Source organism: Nestor notabilis, unplaced genomic scaffold (assembly GCF_000696875.1).
Source record: "Nestor notabilis isolate BGI_N333 unplaced genomic scaffold, ASM69687v1 scaffold211, whole genome shotgun sequence".
Lineage (NCBI taxonomy): Eukaryota > Metazoa > Chordata > Aves > Psittaciformes > Psittacidae > Nestor > Nestor notabilis.
Window position 1 is genome coordinate 75,651 of NW_009914892.1, and position 17,380 is coordinate 93,030.

At 36.4% G+C, this 17,380-nt stretch overlaps 1 protein-coding gene across 1 annotated transcript in view; it reads right to left on the bottom strand.

Annotated features, from left to right (window-relative positions):
* The window catches only part of RAPGEF2 (Rap guanine nucleotide exchange factor (GEF) 2), a 69,239-nt gene that overhangs the window by 19,524 nt on the left and 32,335 nt on the right, over window positions 1-17,380 (bottom strand). The window contains exons 4-12 of the mRNA XM_010023850.1: window positions 16,176-16,312; window positions 15,453-15,611; window positions 14,287-14,439; window positions 13,759-13,923; window positions 10,681-10,788; window positions 10,395-10,598; window positions 10,237-10,345; window positions 7,619-7,865; window positions 4,185-4,342 (exon numbers count right to left, since the gene is read on the bottom strand). Coding sequence (XP_010022152.1) covers window positions 4,185-4,342; window positions 7,619-7,865; window positions 10,237-10,345; window positions 10,395-10,598; window positions 10,681-10,788; window positions 13,759-13,923; window positions 14,287-14,439; window positions 15,453-15,611; window positions 16,176-16,312 — 1,440 coding nt within the window. The remainder of the gene's footprint in view (window positions 1-4,184; window positions 4,343-7,618; window positions 7,866-10,236; window positions 10,346-10,394; window positions 10,599-10,680; window positions 10,789-13,758; window positions 13,924-14,286; window positions 14,440-15,452; window positions 15,612-16,175; window positions 16,313-17,380) is intronic.

Here is a 17,380-nt window from a genome sequence, read left to right on the forward strand (position 1 = left end):
TTGTTATCACTATATTACTTAAAAATAAATAAATAGAGCTTAAATTGTACAGCTATCCACCACTGGATTTTTTATTATAAGGTATTTTCAACTGACAAATACTTTCAATTAATTTAACTTCTTCCCTCTGTTACAAATAACCTTTTCTAGTTTTGTGTGGCATGACATCTGGTCATTATTCTTTCTTTAATGAACATATTTTGAAAAAAAAAAACTTTTTTTTTTTTTTTTTAGATGATAAAGGTCATACAGACAAGAAAATAGAGAGTAACAGAAAGCCTTCTGAATCTGCAGCCAAACAATGATTATTATTAAAAAAATACTGAAAAAACAATTGTCAGATGAAAACATGCCCTTTGATACAACCACAGGTTTTTTTTTTTACAAGACCTGACTGTGCACAACATGTATTCAAGTTAATACAGAAAATCTATTCAGAAACAGAAATCTTGTGACAAAAGAAGAAAAATTAACATCTTCCCACTGCTGCTGCATGTCTTCAAAATAATAATTTGGAAAGCATTAAAATAAATCTCTGATAGGAATTGATTTACATGTCACAAAGGCTGTTCAGGTTTAAATACATTAGTTTACACCTTTCACAAAACTACACCCATAACTTTTAAGCTTACAGTAGTATTTTTGCAGAATCACAATTACTGAAACACATTAGAATTACACTGATGATTACATCATCAGTTACAGATAACGGGTATCAATAGAGGCCAGTTTTTAGGTTTTTTGTAAGTTTTTGAGTTAAATGTACATATAGCTTATAACTAGCAAGCCAATTTTGCCTTTTATCACCAACTTTATATTGACCCGTCTTCCTTCAGCAATTAGTTGAAGAGGGATTCAAAGCAGCACCTGAAATAATTTCTACATTCTTTGACATCTTGAGGAAGGCAGACACCAAAGACACAGCCTTTCAGAGATGTTAATAAAAACCAGAGAAACCACTCTCCATGGGTCTCTTACTGCCTCTTGCTGTACCAAAATACTAGCCACTCAAAGAAATGCTATGAAGGTGGGAAGCTACTGTAAACAATACCAAGGTGGGAACTTGCTTAACGCTCCCAAAAACAACTGTTGTGTGTAAGGAGAAAATAACCTGCTCTGCTGGATCACTGAAGTCAGTATGAAGAAATGCAGAGAACAGCAAATAGAAAAGTATTATCTTTGCACTGTATTTTACCAACCAATTTCTCAGGCTGCATACCTACCAGAGCTGGGAGCAAAAGCATTATAGAGAATACAGAGAAGTCTGCTCGCAACTGAAATGATTACAGCTATAGCAGTGGTAGCAAGTAATTTAGCACAATAATTTTAAAATAAAACAGCACTTGAGAATTGTAATCACCCCCCTTCACTACTTTTCAAAGGAGGAAACTGGAGTGGCAGGCTGAAGAATGTAATGCTGTATCATAAGCATCTAGTCCCTCAGAAAGCTTGTGTGGGGGAAAAAAACCCCAGAAAAGTAACAGTGACAGGCAGCTCATCATTACTCTATTATTTTGACTTCCAACCGAATAGCAAAGACAGCACAAGAGAAATCAAAGTGCTATTGACTATTTGAGCATTTAAAAATAAACCTTAAAAAGTATATTTGAAAAAGCCTGAGCAAATCAGAAAAGAAATTAAAATGACTTTTTGCATATTTCAAGCTGTTTTCATTTTCTTCTCAAAAACTACCCTTCCAAAATACTAAGTTGTATTTTCTGTCCTGAGGGATATTCCCCAAAGCCTCAAAGGACAGCTGTTACACCACTTCTCTCTTTCTTCTCCAGTGCATTCAATCTCTTGCAAGCTGCCTCCATCTTTAATTTAGACCGAAGTAATAAAAGAAATTAAAACTGAAGGCTTTAATATTTTTCCAAGTCTTAAAGTATACAAAGGTATAATTCCACTCTTCTATCTACAATGCAACCATCCCTAAGGCACTTTAAGGTATATGTTTTTTATTTTACTCCCACTTTCCCCTCTTTACGGAAAAAATATACTTGTGAATTACTTCAAAAATATTCAGTGTGTGGACATTTGGGCTAATTTTAAGCAAACAAAAAAAAAAAAAAACCAAACTTTTTTTTTTAATAAATGATAAAGCATCAGTTACTTAATACATTTTCTATAAATACAATGTAAAAGCAGCTATTAACACTGGAGCAACAGCATTACATCATTATTTATCTCCTTTCCTCAAAGCAAACAGTATAATATAATTCATTTATTAAATTTCTCCAAACTCTGTCTGTGACTGAAGTATCTTCAGACCTGTAATGGGTTTCCTTCTCAATTAATAGAGTTCATTCACGCTGTGGAAGACAGTGATGCCCACAGCTCTGGAAATTAGCTGTAATACTGTACTCAGCATTAGGGGTACATTAATTACCTAGAACTGTCTGGTCTAGGTAAATGGCAAGCTGGAGAAAAGAATCTTCACCCATTAATAGCTACAGCGATGGTGAGATGTTAGGCTTATTGATAAAGAATATGGACACTAGGTTAGACAAAATAGGAAAAAAAAAACCCAAACAATCTTCAATCTTCACTCTCTTGGGATCAACCTTCGGTGCTAGTACAAAAATCAAACATCACCTTCTTGTAGTCTTCTCTAGCCCAAAAAAACCTGAGGTGATGCTCACTATCACAGTTTCAAGTATGATGATTGCACCAACTTGGCAAGTATGTAGGCTGATGTTTAAGCACTGTCACTTTAGGAGGGTTTGAAATCCCTCAGGCTTAGGAGGGCAATAAATTTTCAGTTCTACTTTTGAGAAATACTGTAAAGATTAGACTAAAATAACCCAGTATCTGTACAGCTACCACCACCATATCCTCCATATCCTCCTCCAGCAGCTACATTTTAACAGCAAAGATTTGGATACTGTCCTGGGTTCAGCTACAGCAGTCATTTTTTTCTCCTTCTTAGTAGCTGGTGCAGTGCTGTGGTTTTGACTTTCAGTCTGGGAACAATGCTGATAACACCGATGTTTTTAGTTGTTGCTAAGTAATGTTTACTCTGACCAAGGACTTTCTCAGTCTCATGCTTTGCCAGAGAGGAGGGAAAGCCAGGAGGAAGCAGAGACAGGACACCTGACCCAAACTGGCCAAAGGGGTATTCCATACCACAGCACGTCATGCCCAGTATAGAAACTGGGGAGAGTTACCCGGAAGGCCCAGATCGCTGCTCGGGTCGGGCTGGGTATCGGTCGGCGGGTGGTGAGCGGTTGTGTCCTTTTCCCTTGTTATTCCTCTTATCATTATTATTGGTAGCAGTAGTGGTTTGTATTATACCTTAGTTACTGGAGAGCTGTTATCTCAACTCGTGGGAGTTACATTCCTTCGATTCTCCTCCCCATCCCTCCGGGAGCGGGGGGAGGAAGGAAAAGGGGGGGAGTGAGCGAGCGGCTGCGTGGTTCCAAGTTGCCGGCTGGGCTTGAACCACGACAGATACTTAACTGAGTTTTCCCACTAAGAACCTTCCTGCAGTCAGGTAAGAGCCCAAATTCCAACCCCACCAGGATCTCCACCTAAACCCTTCTCATAAGATAAAGCTCTCAAGTTTCTCATATTCTCCCCCTTTTTTCTCCCTCACTTTCCCCCATGCTTTGTTTCTGTCTGCTAAATGTGTCCATTTTTAATCTATTTCCAAATGGGATTTTAAATCACTTTATATACAAAAAATACAGTATACAGCTGTAGGGCAGGGTGGTCAACAGGGCACTTTGAAACTTTGTCCCTTACAGATGTGGTACAAGATCATGTAAGTCTGTTCAGAAAAAGATTGAAACGCAGGTCCTGTGTCCCAGTCCAGTGCCCTATTGCTTTACTGTAAGCTAATGATCTACTGTGCTATTTGAAAATACTGCAGTCTTGCAAAGACTGATCTATCAGGGCAAATTACAAAATACCAAACAACCTAAGTTTTATCGACAAGAGTATTCAATCAGTAAGAGGCACTCTGTATACAACATACTTGAAAAATAAACATCTAATACATTTGGGTAAAGCATATTGAAGCAAATGCAATAAATCCTAATGCATTAGTATCTGGTTAATCAGGGGGTTACAGCATAGTTAATAAAAACTCACACGCATCTCCAGACTCTGGAAGTCCAGAAGAAAACGAAAAAGATCAATGAAAGGAAATTATAAGGTCAAGGGCAACAGAAACAGATCTTTACCTGGAGTAGTATTGAAGTCTAAGATGCGGTGATGTGACTGCAGTAGATCAGGATTACTGGATGACAGGGTTCCGCTGACAGGTAAAGCAGGAGGAATGTGCTTTGTTTGCCTCAGTCCCACAATGCTGTCATCCTGAGACTGGCCAATTCCAATGTCACTGTGTCCAGAAAGAAATAAGTCAGGACTTACAGACATCCAGAACTTGGGCTATACTAGAGAGATGCAGGAACTATATCACTACATTTTCACATTTCCAATTGTTAGTACAGTAATCACTACTTAGAAGTTAAAATTCTCCAGACAACAGTGCTTGCTGTCTTGCTTTGCCAGTAGCACCTGAATGTCCAAAGTGATGAGATCTGCCTACTCACACTGCCAGAAGATCCTCATGTTCACTGCTAAGCTCTGAGGAGCTGCTAGGCTCATTATTTTTTGACAATTGCAAAGTGTACACTCCAAGCCATGGGTGTGATAAACACTCAAGTCCACCGAGAAAAGGTTCTTGGATTCTCTCTCAATCAGAAGTTAAATTGAATCTGAACACTGTATTTTTGTACTTCCACATAAAGCACAAAATACTGTGATAAGCAGTGATGATCAGCTCAGCACCCAGCACTTTTATTCTAAGCCACAAGCAAATAAGTCTTCACTACAACTATAAGCATTCCCAGGAACTGACATCTTGTCTTTCAAGTAGGAACAACTCCACATGCAAAAAAACCCCTAAGTAAACAAAACCTCCCAAAGCCCCTGAACCTTAAAATGCTTTCTGGTGGCTCTAATCAACTTTATTGTATATTTCATAAATGCACCAACACCAGAATTTTCTCTAAATTAAAATCAAACTAAGACAATGTGACCCTCCCCCTTATATTAATAGTTTCATTTGCATTATGTATTCCTCTCACTGTCAGTTTTATATAACCTTATATCTATCCTGTGTATCATTACCAAGGCAGCTTCAGTAAAGTGGATCAACTGACAAATGCTAGTTTAAAAAAAAGTAATGTTTCTGAAGTTCTTCTTGATTCTGAGTATTCTTATACTAAATTGGAAAGTATTTACCTTATACTCACTTCACACTATTTTAAAAACTTAAATCAGAATCTGAGCAAGTTATAACTTATGCAAACAAGAAATTAACCCCAAAAATTTCAGATACAAATAGCAACACTAGAAAACTCCAGGTCCCATAATGATCAACTGCCCCAGCTGTTAGGTAAAATATTTTATTATACTGGTGACAGGAGGTTGTGGTTTAAAAGGAAAGGCATTTCTATTCCTTTCTGCATGAATTTACCATGCAGGGAGATAGCATTAACTAAGAAATAACTTTTCTGGAAAAGGGTAGAAGAGATAATGGAGGGGCAGAGCTGTCTGAATGCTTATTCCTTCAAAATGCAATATACTGTGCATCCCACTGCAGGGCTGCAAATAGAGAGGAGAGAGGGGGGCTGCTTCTTTGTCTGGGATGGGGCATTATAGACCAGGCAGAACTTTGCTGGAGTTGGAGCTGGGGGTTGTGTTTAATCCTTATTTGGAGCAACTGAGCCTATAGCACGCAAAACCACTCTGGATTAGAAGAGTAAAGAATGAAGAGAGCTCAAGTGGAGGCTGTAACCAGAAGCACACTTCAAGAAATGCCTCATAGCTGGCAGAGAGAAGATCTCCCAGTAGATGCAGGGGAAATAGTGCTGTTTGCTCAGGTCAGGAAGTTACTTGACATTATTTGACTAAAAGGTAACACTGAAGGAAGGCATTATGTCCTGCTCAAACTGATTCATATGATACTGATTTAGTGTCTCTCAAAGAGACAAGCTCCATCTAAGAGTGACTTAATTCTAGTTTAAAGATTGGTTTTATTTGGGTACTGGTATCTGAAGGCACTGGAGACCTGCAGTATTCACATTCAAAACAAGGTAGACAGTTCAATGAGCCAGCTAGCTTCTGAGATGAAGTTTTTAAATACCTACTTTAATTAATGAGTAAATCTGCTTTTTTATCCCTCTTGATTTTTGGTATTTAAAAACACGAGAATAGCTGAAATCCCTTAATATATGCAATACCATTAATTATTAGGAAGAATGAGATAGAAAATAGCATAAACAGGACAGTCTACATACAGCTACACGTCTCTATGCAAAAACCATGCAGACACAAACAACTGAATGTCAACAGGCTTTGCAGACAAATTGCTATATATAACACATGAAGTAAAGCTAGCGAAAGGAGAAGAAAATAGGTCAAGTGTACTGTTTTTCTGAGTCTTACCCAAAGAGGTCCCTGCATAGAAAAAGTGCAAAAATGAAGGAAATCAAAGAGAAAAAAAATAAAACCAACAAGAAAATTTGATGCCAAAGCTGTGCACAATAGTGAATAAAGCAAAAACATCATACCTAACAGTATGCATGGCTCATCAGAGGCACAAACATACAAGACCAGTGAAATAAAAAACGTTCTAAAGACAAACAACATAAAAGGAGGATTTACAGATTCTCCTCTACTGAAAGGTATCTCTGTCAATTTAAGAAATATCCATTACTTGGATATAATCATTTATGTTCATTTAAACTTACATTACTAGCATTCTATTTATAATATTTCAGAACAGTCTTGCTTTAGTTGGGAATACCTAACATTACCTAACATTAGTTAAGCAAACTTTCTTTTTTTTTTAAAGTAATACCAGGGAAACATCCTAGATTTTCAGCACAAGTGTCTTTTTAGAGAATTTACATAATATAGATTTCTTCCTCAATGGGACATGAAAAAGAAAACACGGATTATACATCAACTACCCTCTACAATTAATTTTTCCCATTGACGCCATCTGCCTTGGCCAAGAACCAGATTCCCATAAAATCATATAAAACTCATTCTTCTATTATTTCCAACAATCCTTATCATAACTTTATTTCTAAAATGTGTTTGTAGAATAAAGGTATAAGATACCATATTTAGCTTTCATTATAAAAGAAATACTCAAATCTATCAAAGAATCCAAGTTAAAATTTAAACTTCAGTCTCCCTTACGGCAGTATGCAAAAATTCTGACAAACCACCAGAATGTGGATAAATTGAAATTATTTCTCCTATTAACCATTTGTAAGTAAACCTGCTTGCAGAGTTATTAATTAATTGCCTGGGATGCTTCCAGTTAATAGTCCCCTTAAAAGAAAACAGTAAATTATATTAACAAGTATTTGTGTCATCACTTTACAAGAAATAAAATATGTCCATATTCATGTCAGAGCTGCATTATTAGTTGTCTATGATAATTCAAATATTCAGACTAGTATTTTATGTATTTCTTTAATATGTAAGCATGGTTTGCATTAATAAATTAAAAAGCATCATGACAAATTACAAGTATCATATGAAATTATTAAAATTTAACACAAAGCACATATTTAAAAGGAAACAGAAAACTCACTTGTATGGTTTCTGAGGCAGAATACTGATTCGAGTCTTGTCAAGTATCTTCTTTAATTTATTTCTTCCCCCAACTGTGTTGGCCTTACTTTTCTTAGTTACTTTTTCTAATCCTATTACCTGCTCCACATCAACAGCAAGGTCTGGGATGGAATAACGACTTGCTTTTTTAATATCACCAATTTTAGGCAGGTGGGGAGCTCCATTTCTTTTTTCCTCTGACAACCTTGTTAAGAGTTCTTTAAAAACTACACAATACAGGAAAAGGGACGAAAGAAAAAGAACAAAAATGTGAAAGAAAGCTCTGCAGCGTAGACCAGTTCAATATTGAACATTACAAAAAACCCAATAAGGATATTCTGTCAATTCAAGTATTAAATTAATTTAGATGTAAGACTTAAAAAAACATTTAAATTTTTAAAAGTACATTCACTTTCTGTAGTATGAATCAGTATATCAATAAATCGGTCCAGCCCAGAATAGAAATACACTAAATGATCACATGGTTGCATGGATGGTGTCAACAGAAGGACTGACTTTTCAAGCTAATGACATAGGCTTCTGAAGAATAGTAGCAGGCATAAGAAGAGCACACTAGATAAAAATGAGATAGGAAAGCTAACAACTGCAAAGGAGGCCTTAAACAGGTAACTAGCAACAAAAGAAGTTATTAGCAACAGGATCTAAAAAAAAAAACCAGAAATCAGAGGGGAAACTGCACCTGTCATAAGGAAAATATAAGAAAGCATGAGACTACAGAGACACCCTGGATGTTTGCAGGGCTGTTGTGTCCTTTTGCCAAATATACCAAAAAACCCCTCAGGCTCCCCTCAGCTTCCTAGCAAAAAGGCATTTCTGAAGCAGAAATACCTGGCGAATTTGTGAAGTATTTCTTCTACTGAAACTTTTAGCTTCAAAGAAGTGATGGTATATTTAAGTAAGTCACACAACACTCATCTGGAAATCAAGTCTCCATAGATAAACGGAAAAATCATCTGATGATTTGTAACAATAAATGAAAACTGGTAATTAAAACCAAGGAACTGTAGAAGTGGGGAGCAAGTGCAATCTGCTAAGGATGAGTATTATGGGCTAGGTTTTGCTATTATGTATTTATTAATTTTGTTCTTAATATTCCTACTTATCTCTAGAGGCAAACAACAAATAACCAAGAGAATTCAAAAGCTTCAAATAAGACAAACAAAGAAAAGTGGAGGAGAATAATCTGAGCCAATAACTCTGCTGTCAAATGGGAGCTGGGGGCTGGAGAGATAAATTAAATACAGGTTGCTGTTAAAAGAAGAAGAAACTCTCCTTTTGGGATTTGTTGATAAGGAATACTTGTAATACACAGAAAGTTAATTGTTCTGAGACTCTACTGTGATATGATTTCAGTATTTGCAATGGAGCAACAAGGTTAAAATTTAGAAAAAAGCAACTTCTGAAGAAACTGTCTTTTATCTTAATATCTTAAATATACTAAAGCAACAAAAGCAACATAAGATTCAAAAACCTAGTGTGTGAAGGATGCTAACACAGAACTTACACATAGAGAAACAAACATGGCTACACAAGTGTCTACAGATATATTAAGGTATGCCTTAATCATTAAAGACAACTGAAATATCAGAATCTTTACTGGAAAAAAAAAAAAATTCCCAGGAAAAGGATTTGACAAATGACTTTCAGATATAGCCTAAGCATATTTAATCATCAGTTAGTGAAGTGACATCCTGTGGTAATATTCTGCTCTACTTATTTGCAATGAAGAACCTGATCCTGCTACTTGGATACTTGGAGAACAAATCACTAAATTACATAAATAATCCAAGTATTCTGTGGTAAAAATAAAAGAAAACCCACAAACTATTAATTTGTTATGATGCTGAGGACCTGACCTCCTTAAAGGCTCCTCCATGACTGCTTTAGTACTTCTTAGAGGAAAAAAAGAAGAGAATAGAATCAGAGTGGCGAGATTGTTTCCAGCTCTCTGGCAAGAAAGTTTTTATTACTCTTGTGGCACTCGTAGGCATAGACTGAAAAACTATGAGCAAATTCAGCAGACACATTAAGATCCCTGATAAGCTGAAATTCCAAAAGAGGCTTCCTTTCTAGGGAAAGGACTGTTCCATGTACAAGCATGTTTTATAAATTTGAGCTAAATGGTCACAATAGTCCCTCTTACTCCAGAAACATGCACTTGTGAGAGTTAGGTCACTTCATATCAGACTCTACTTATAATTTTTTTTTTCTCTGCAATTATGAACTAAGGTAGTTTAGGACCTGCAAGCTTCTTTCTTCTATTCTCCCCAGTACAAAAGTGTCTCGAACAAAACTATTTTAAACTATAAAAAATAATAATTTAAGACTCCATCCAAATTTGAACAGAAATCAGAACAAGAAGTGCACACAATCTTACCAAATAAATTGGTTTTCACAGTGATAGACAGATGAGTGTTATTTCTAAGGATTTCCATGGCTTTCGACAGCTGAATGTTTTCAAAGTTTTGACCATTCACTTCCAGTATCTAAAAATACAGGTAATGTTACTTTTAATTTAGTGAAAGACTCCATCCAAATTTGAACAGAAATCAGAACAAGAAGTGCACACAATCTTACCAAATAAATTGGTTTTCACAGTGATAGACAGATGAGTGTTATTTCTAAGGATTTCCATGGCTTTCGACAGCTGAATGTTTTCAAAGTTTTGACCATTCACTTCCAGTATCTAAAAATACAGGTAATGTTACTTTTAATTTAGTGAAGAAACTACATACCTGGTCTCCACGTTTCAAGCCTGCTTCTGTAGCTTTGCTACCAAAATCTACACTGTCAACAAAGATTCCAAATCCCTTTTCTGACCCTCCCAGCAAGATAAAAGGCAAAGGGGCTTCTCGAGATGGCTTTGTTAAGGTTATCAATCTTCGTTTAGCTTTAGCAGCACAAGCAATATTTAACAGCCTCAAATGTCCACCCATTTTCTACAAGAGAAAAGCAGATTGAGTTATACAGCCTGGCTACTCCCTGCCATCCCACATTGTCAGGAAAAAAACCCTCACTTACCTCCCTCTCCAAATTGTTCTCAAATTCTTCCAGAAATCGAGTCATAGCAGGATCTCCTTCAAAATCATTGAAGTGATTGTTCACCCACAACAATACTACCCGTGTAACCTGGAAATAAATCAAGAACATAAATATTTTCTAGGAATAACCACGAACAGCACTAGTGTCAAGGTGTTTGGGTTTTTTTTTGGCTTTTTTTTTTAAATACTGCTCCTTAAAGCCACTGTAAATTTCTATTGGAATCCTAAATATTTTTACATATACATACACCCTCCCCCCCCAACCTTAACTTTACTAATATGCAATCGAGGACAGAATGAATTAAGTATTAAATTTGCTTTCACTTGTATAAGCAATTGTATGTTGTATTTCATAATGAATACTGTGAGTTAGAAAATTAGCACTAGCTGTATCAAATCTGATTGACTACGGAACAGAACACACAGGTACAAGGCCACGAGTTAGATCAATTTCTGACTTATTACAACAATTTCCTGTTCATGTACATTTCCAAATCTGCTTAATTCTTCAAGCACATGATCATAAAGCTTCCAATACTGCTTTGTATTAGTTCCTGAATCTCACAAATCTTTAGATAAGCCTCTGTTAACTTTTTTAAGCATTTAGCTGTATAAAAGAGCTACTGTATGCCTTGAAGTAGGGAAAAGCAGCTATGGTGAGAAGCAAAAAAGAAGTTTTAACAATGAGTAAATCCAATTCTTTTCCTTAGAATCAATCTTTCAGTTTAGTACTCTTCCCTTCTGTCCACCCCTACTACTCCCCAAGCAACTGATTACCAAGTTCAGAAGGATGTTAGCTGGTATTTTACAGTTTGTTAGGAAAAAACCCTGAGGGAATACTAACAATTAATCCTATTGAAGGTAAAGTCACAAAAATGAGAGCTGCATTTTTAAAAACTACATGCTTCCACCATAAAATTTTAGCTTTGTATGCAATTTGACCTGGAACATCAGCAGCACTTGTCCTGACAAAATACGAATTTTTATATCTTGAATTAATACTGATTCAAGCTATTTTTAAAATGAATCTAAAGCAGTTGTGCTACTCAAAGTTATCTCTAAAAATACAGCTGTGTTTCTTCTGTTATGCTGGGAAAGCAAGTTAGCAGGGGAAAACCTCTAAACATTTAAAAAATGAGCTTAAGAACAAAATCTCATGCAAATTTTAATCAGCTAAAGCTAACCCCTGTCTGTTCTTTGCATCTGCGCAAAATCTAAACCTCTGCATACTCTAATGCTAAAGGTCTGACACCAGGCATTCAAACCCGAACCCTGCCACCCTCATATAGAATTTCCAAGTAGTTCGCCTTTTACCCCAGAAACGCAAGTGAATTCAGATGAAATATCAAATTTGTTGACCAAACCAACCAAGCACTCTCGAGAGTTCAGATCTTTAACAGGAGGCAACTGCAGAGCACTACGCACTGCAGTTCCCAGCCACAGGCATGTAGGCTAAGGGTAGCATTTCTGACATACTTGAGATTTTTCCACCTCTGAAATTGAAGATGAACTTCCTTCTGTTAAACATCTGTGGCATTTTTCATTAATGTGGATGACTCTGGAAGATCCAGATTTAGGCTCATTTCTAAAAATGGCTGGGAAGTTGCAAGTCATACTATGTAATATATTTTAAATCACTGCAGTGATGGCTTCAACATCAATGCTGCTTTCAAAGTTGGAACTTACTAAGGTAAATCCAAATGACACTGTACTGGAAAGACTTTAATGGTGACTTACAGAGGAATGCTACTATGTGACAAGCAGGAACAGCATCAGAATAAGATTACAGCTGTAAAGGACCCTGGTGCTGGGCAAAATCATCAGTAAGGTTGTGTCTCAAATGTCCCAGACTGATTACTGAGTACTGATCATTCTCAGTCAGTTTCACCCATCCTTTTCTCTCTCCTCACTGCCTATCAGCCCCTAACACAAACCAGCAAAAATCTTCAAGATTCCTTGCTCCCCATTTGCTTATCTGCACTTGTCCCAAGCTGCTCTCTGACTCTTGCCTTTCTGTCACTGCTACTGGATGTCAGAAAGGGTTGGTTATTGAGACAGCAGAACAAAGAGCTGCTCTGTTTTCAGACTTGATACCAGCAACTGTGCTGACTCATGGTTTTACAGAGGCTGAGGGGATTATCCATTGGAGGACAACAAGAGTAAGTTAAAGATGAACTACAGTATTGCAGCTCTGAATATGTAACAAGTCCAGCTAAACAGTATTAGTTGCAAAGCCCATCCTCTCTGCCAAATGTAAGAGCCTTCCTCTGAGGCGTAGATATACCAGCACTTCTGGAAGAAATACTCAGATTTAAATAAAAGTTGAAAATTTTTTTAGCCTATCGACATATATCTATTTATTTCAAATTTGCAAAAAGTATCTGGAAATTTTTACTAGGTTTCTTTTACATATGAGAAAGTTGTATATGAATGAAAATAAAGCATTTACAGTGCAAAAATAAAGCCCAGTACAGCCTCAACAGACAGTGTGCCAAAACTGGATATACGAGGCCTTATTCTTCCATCATGGCAGTTCTGTTTAGGGAAAAGGATATTTGATTGCTTGGTTGTGTTTGGGATTTTCTTAACGCTCTGTAAGGCTTAACACATTCTTAAAAATGGCTATATTTTCTAGTCTCTTTTTACAAAAAGTCATAAAATGTTTGCCAAGCTGTGTCAACTGGTACTATACATGGAAAATACAAAACTTAGTTAGATGATCAAATTTGATGACAAAAAGGGATAGAATTATATTTAATTATATTACCTAAAAACACTGATTATTGGAAAAAAGCTTTCCCTTTACTTGCAAACAGCTAAGTTAGGTTGTAAAAACACAGCAAGGTATATAATGGCTAATTTACTTTGCCTGAGCACATTAAGACTTACATACATTACGATAAAGTAAGAAAAAAGTATTTTCGTAGTTTTATCTGTATGTTCTCCTATTAAAATATCACCAGCTATTTGTGTCTTACTCAGTTCAGTAATTCTCTCCAACACATTTTATTCTGAATAGCTTATATTTCAATGCAAATGGTAACCAAGGGGTTTCAACCTTATCCCTGAGGCTGGGGTCATTGAACCACTCCAACAACTTTTTGCCCACTTCCATTGGGCTGGAAAGAAAGGTCCGATATGTCAACAGGAAGTCTTCTATAAATGTTGGGTCTACCACAGAGTGCTCTTCCACCAAATGCATTGTTAACCTTTCAGCTGTTCCCTATTAAAAAAAAAAAAAAAAGAATAAAAATCTTAGTTATTAAAGCAGATTTTCAACAAATGCAAATTTGTTTTCTTGTACTGTACTGAAGATGTATTACACTAGAAAGAATACTGGCATACACTGACTGATAAGTAAATGTAACAGCTTAACCACTGTAATAAGAAATGTAAAAAAATTATGTAATTAATTTCTATAGAAATCATATATTTATCAACGTGCATAATTCTAAAACCTAGAAATATTAACTATTTTCAAACATATATATTTTTAAATATATATATATATCAACTGATCCTGAACCTAACCTGCCAAGTTTCTAGAACACAGACTTTCACAAGACACTCCCTCTTTTGCTTTTACCTTGATGACAATGTGACCTTTTCTTGTTCCAGTGCGATCAAGCTCCCTGTGCTCCTTCACCATCACAATCTCCCCTTCCTCTTCTACCTTCTGCATGTTCTTCTCCACTTGATTGAGGATGCGGCAATAATCTTGCTGGGCTATACAAACAAACTGGAAAGAATCATCACGCACCAGTATTAAAAGGTAAAATCTTCCAAAAAGCATTTAGACTTAAGATGCAAGTACTCTATTAATAGACAAGATAAAGTAGTTTCAGTGAACCAAATTTGTCTTTCCAGCAGTTCAGCTCTAGTAAGCAGATGAATACACAATCACAGTACTTCCACTGCAATCTTCCACTTAGAAGAGACCAAAATTCATCATAGCGGAATGATTTAACATTATTAGCCATTTTTGCTGCCTTGACCTCCCCACTGCTGGAATGAAGCTCAGTATCCTAGCTGGTATTTCTTATTCAATGCAAGATTTTGTGTGGTATCTAGAGGGGTTAAAGAGATGAAGGGAAAACCTAGATTCTATTTATTGTACCTATTGCTATTGTAAATATTTTTGGTTTTCATAGCAATAACTAGTAACATCAATCATCAGGAAAACTGACATTTATTCAATTACATAAGTGCAGGCACACAGAAGCAAATTACTTCTGGATTAAAGCATAGAGCAGAAAAATATTTTCTATGATCATCTGTTCAACCAAGAAAAAGTGCAAAAATAAATAAAGACTATTCCTAGCACCTGGACTGTGCAGATATAATTAAAAGCACCCACTACAACTTAGAAAAAGAAAATACTGTACACTCTATGAATTGACTTCTATAACTTGTTAAAATTTTATACCTTTGTCTCTTTTTTTGAGCAAGAGTGAACTATCTTTTTATATGAACTTAGGTATTTAACTGATAGGAAACAACAGTGTTTTTTATGACTGAAGATGTATGTATGCATGTGACTAACCTCTTCATCCACAATGATCCTTATCCAGATGAAGAGAATTCAGTTTCCCAGGCTGGGTATTCAGATGCCATACTTCCAGTTATTGTACAGGGTTACATACTGGAGATTTTATGTATACGCAGTTTAAAATAAAACTGCATCTGGATATCGAGTTGCCTTATGCCTATATATGTATGTGATTTTGCACATATTATAGCATGACACTCTACCTGGCAGTCATCCACTTTGGTTCTCATCACTCCTTTCATATATTCCTTTTCCATGGTAGGGGAAACACCAAAACTGTTCCCCATGCAGAGTATCTCTGTTCTTCCATCAGGGTATGTCACTTCCACAGAGCCATTCAAAATGACTGACCAGGAATCCAGCTACAAATCAAATGTCACAGGATACATGAAGACTGAACCACTTAACATTGTAATATCATACTACGTACATACAACCCTCACCACTTTTCCAAAGGAAAAGTTATTACTTAGTACCTATTAACAACATTTATAAGCTAGCTCATCTTAAATGTGCAGCTATTTCAAGTTTGAGAAAGTTGGGATCTTCAGTTTAAGAGTTTATATAAGACTGTAAAAAAATAAAAGCTCTAAAACACCACTTGAACACTGAAATAATAAACTCCCCAGATCAGCTCCATAGGCAGGAAGCATTTTTTACATTATAAGGAGTATTTTTGTATGCTGTTATTGCATAAGAAATGTTGTTTGAGTGCTTAAACAAAAGCTTTCAAACTAATCCAGGACAAAAAGAGGCTTAATTTATGCTTAAACAAAAGCTTTAAAACTAATCCAGGACAAAAAGAGGCTTAATTTACCTGCTCAGTGTTAATCTTACTTTTTTTTAAGGCAACAAAAGGGGACCTTAACCCTGCAGAATCCAGGATGTTTGGTATAATAGGACAGTCAAAAGCAACTTCTACCGACCTCTTCCCCATCGTTTAATACAATAGTTCCTGCTCTCTCCACAACTGCAAACACCATTACAGCACAGAGTTCTCTCCTCACTGACATTGTCATGTTGGCAAAAGCAGGCAACTGATGCATGAATTCCAGTAGTTGTTCTGAAGGAGAAAAAGCCCACTGAGTCATGCGTGTCAAAACAACAAAGCGCAGTAAAGACAGTTCTTCAGCAAGATGCCTGAGGCTACTTAAGCTAAAATGCTGCACAATCGTTTCTGTATACTAATAAATCATGCACAGTGGCCTGTTGTAATTACTGGGTACTCTGTAGACACAGACTGGCTGGTCATATAATCAATAGAAGCTTTGCAAAGTAAAAGACAGCATAATGGAAGAATTGTAATGTAACTGAGAGCTATGAATACAACCAATGATATTTGTAATACTCCAACCACAATAACTCCCTTAAGACTATGACAGGCCTACGTAAAACACAGCAAGACATTAAGAAGGAAAATTTCACAAAACAGTAAATTCCTTAGTAAAGCCATCCCTTCCTAGGCTCAATTTAACAGTAAACTGCACTTGATCATCATCTGACAAAATTCCCCTTGGATGAACCAGACAGGACTACTGTCTTAAAGGTGACTACTGCTGTCCTGTCTTCTCCAGGAGTTGCACTTGTACTCAGCAGTTAACTTCTCATGTATTTTCATTTTTTATGTTGTCCTTAACTACAGAACTCAATTTTTCTTAGTAGTCCTGCTGAGGAATTATATGCCCTAAATGCTAGACATATTTGCATTCAGTTTGATCTAAAAAACATACTGAAAGTCATCACTAAGACCCCGTTTTTTTCCTAAGATTTTATTTGTGCAAAATCATGGAATGGTTGATGTTGAAAGGGATGTCTGGAGGTCATGTGGTCAAACCCAACTGCTCAGGCAGGGCCACCTACAGCTAATTGTATACCCAGGACCATGTCCAAACACTTTTGAATATCTGCAAGGAGGAAGACCTTTCTACCATCTCTCTGGGCAGCTTCTGCACTGCTCAGTCAGTAAAAAAAGTATCTTCTGACAGTCAGATGAATTCTCTTGTGTTTCAGCTTGTGTCCATTGCCTCTGGTCCTCTCAGTGGGCACCACTGAGAAAAGCCGGGCTCTGTCTTCTTTAAATCCTGGCTCCAGGTATTTGTAGGCATTGATGAGATCCCAACGAGTCTTCTCT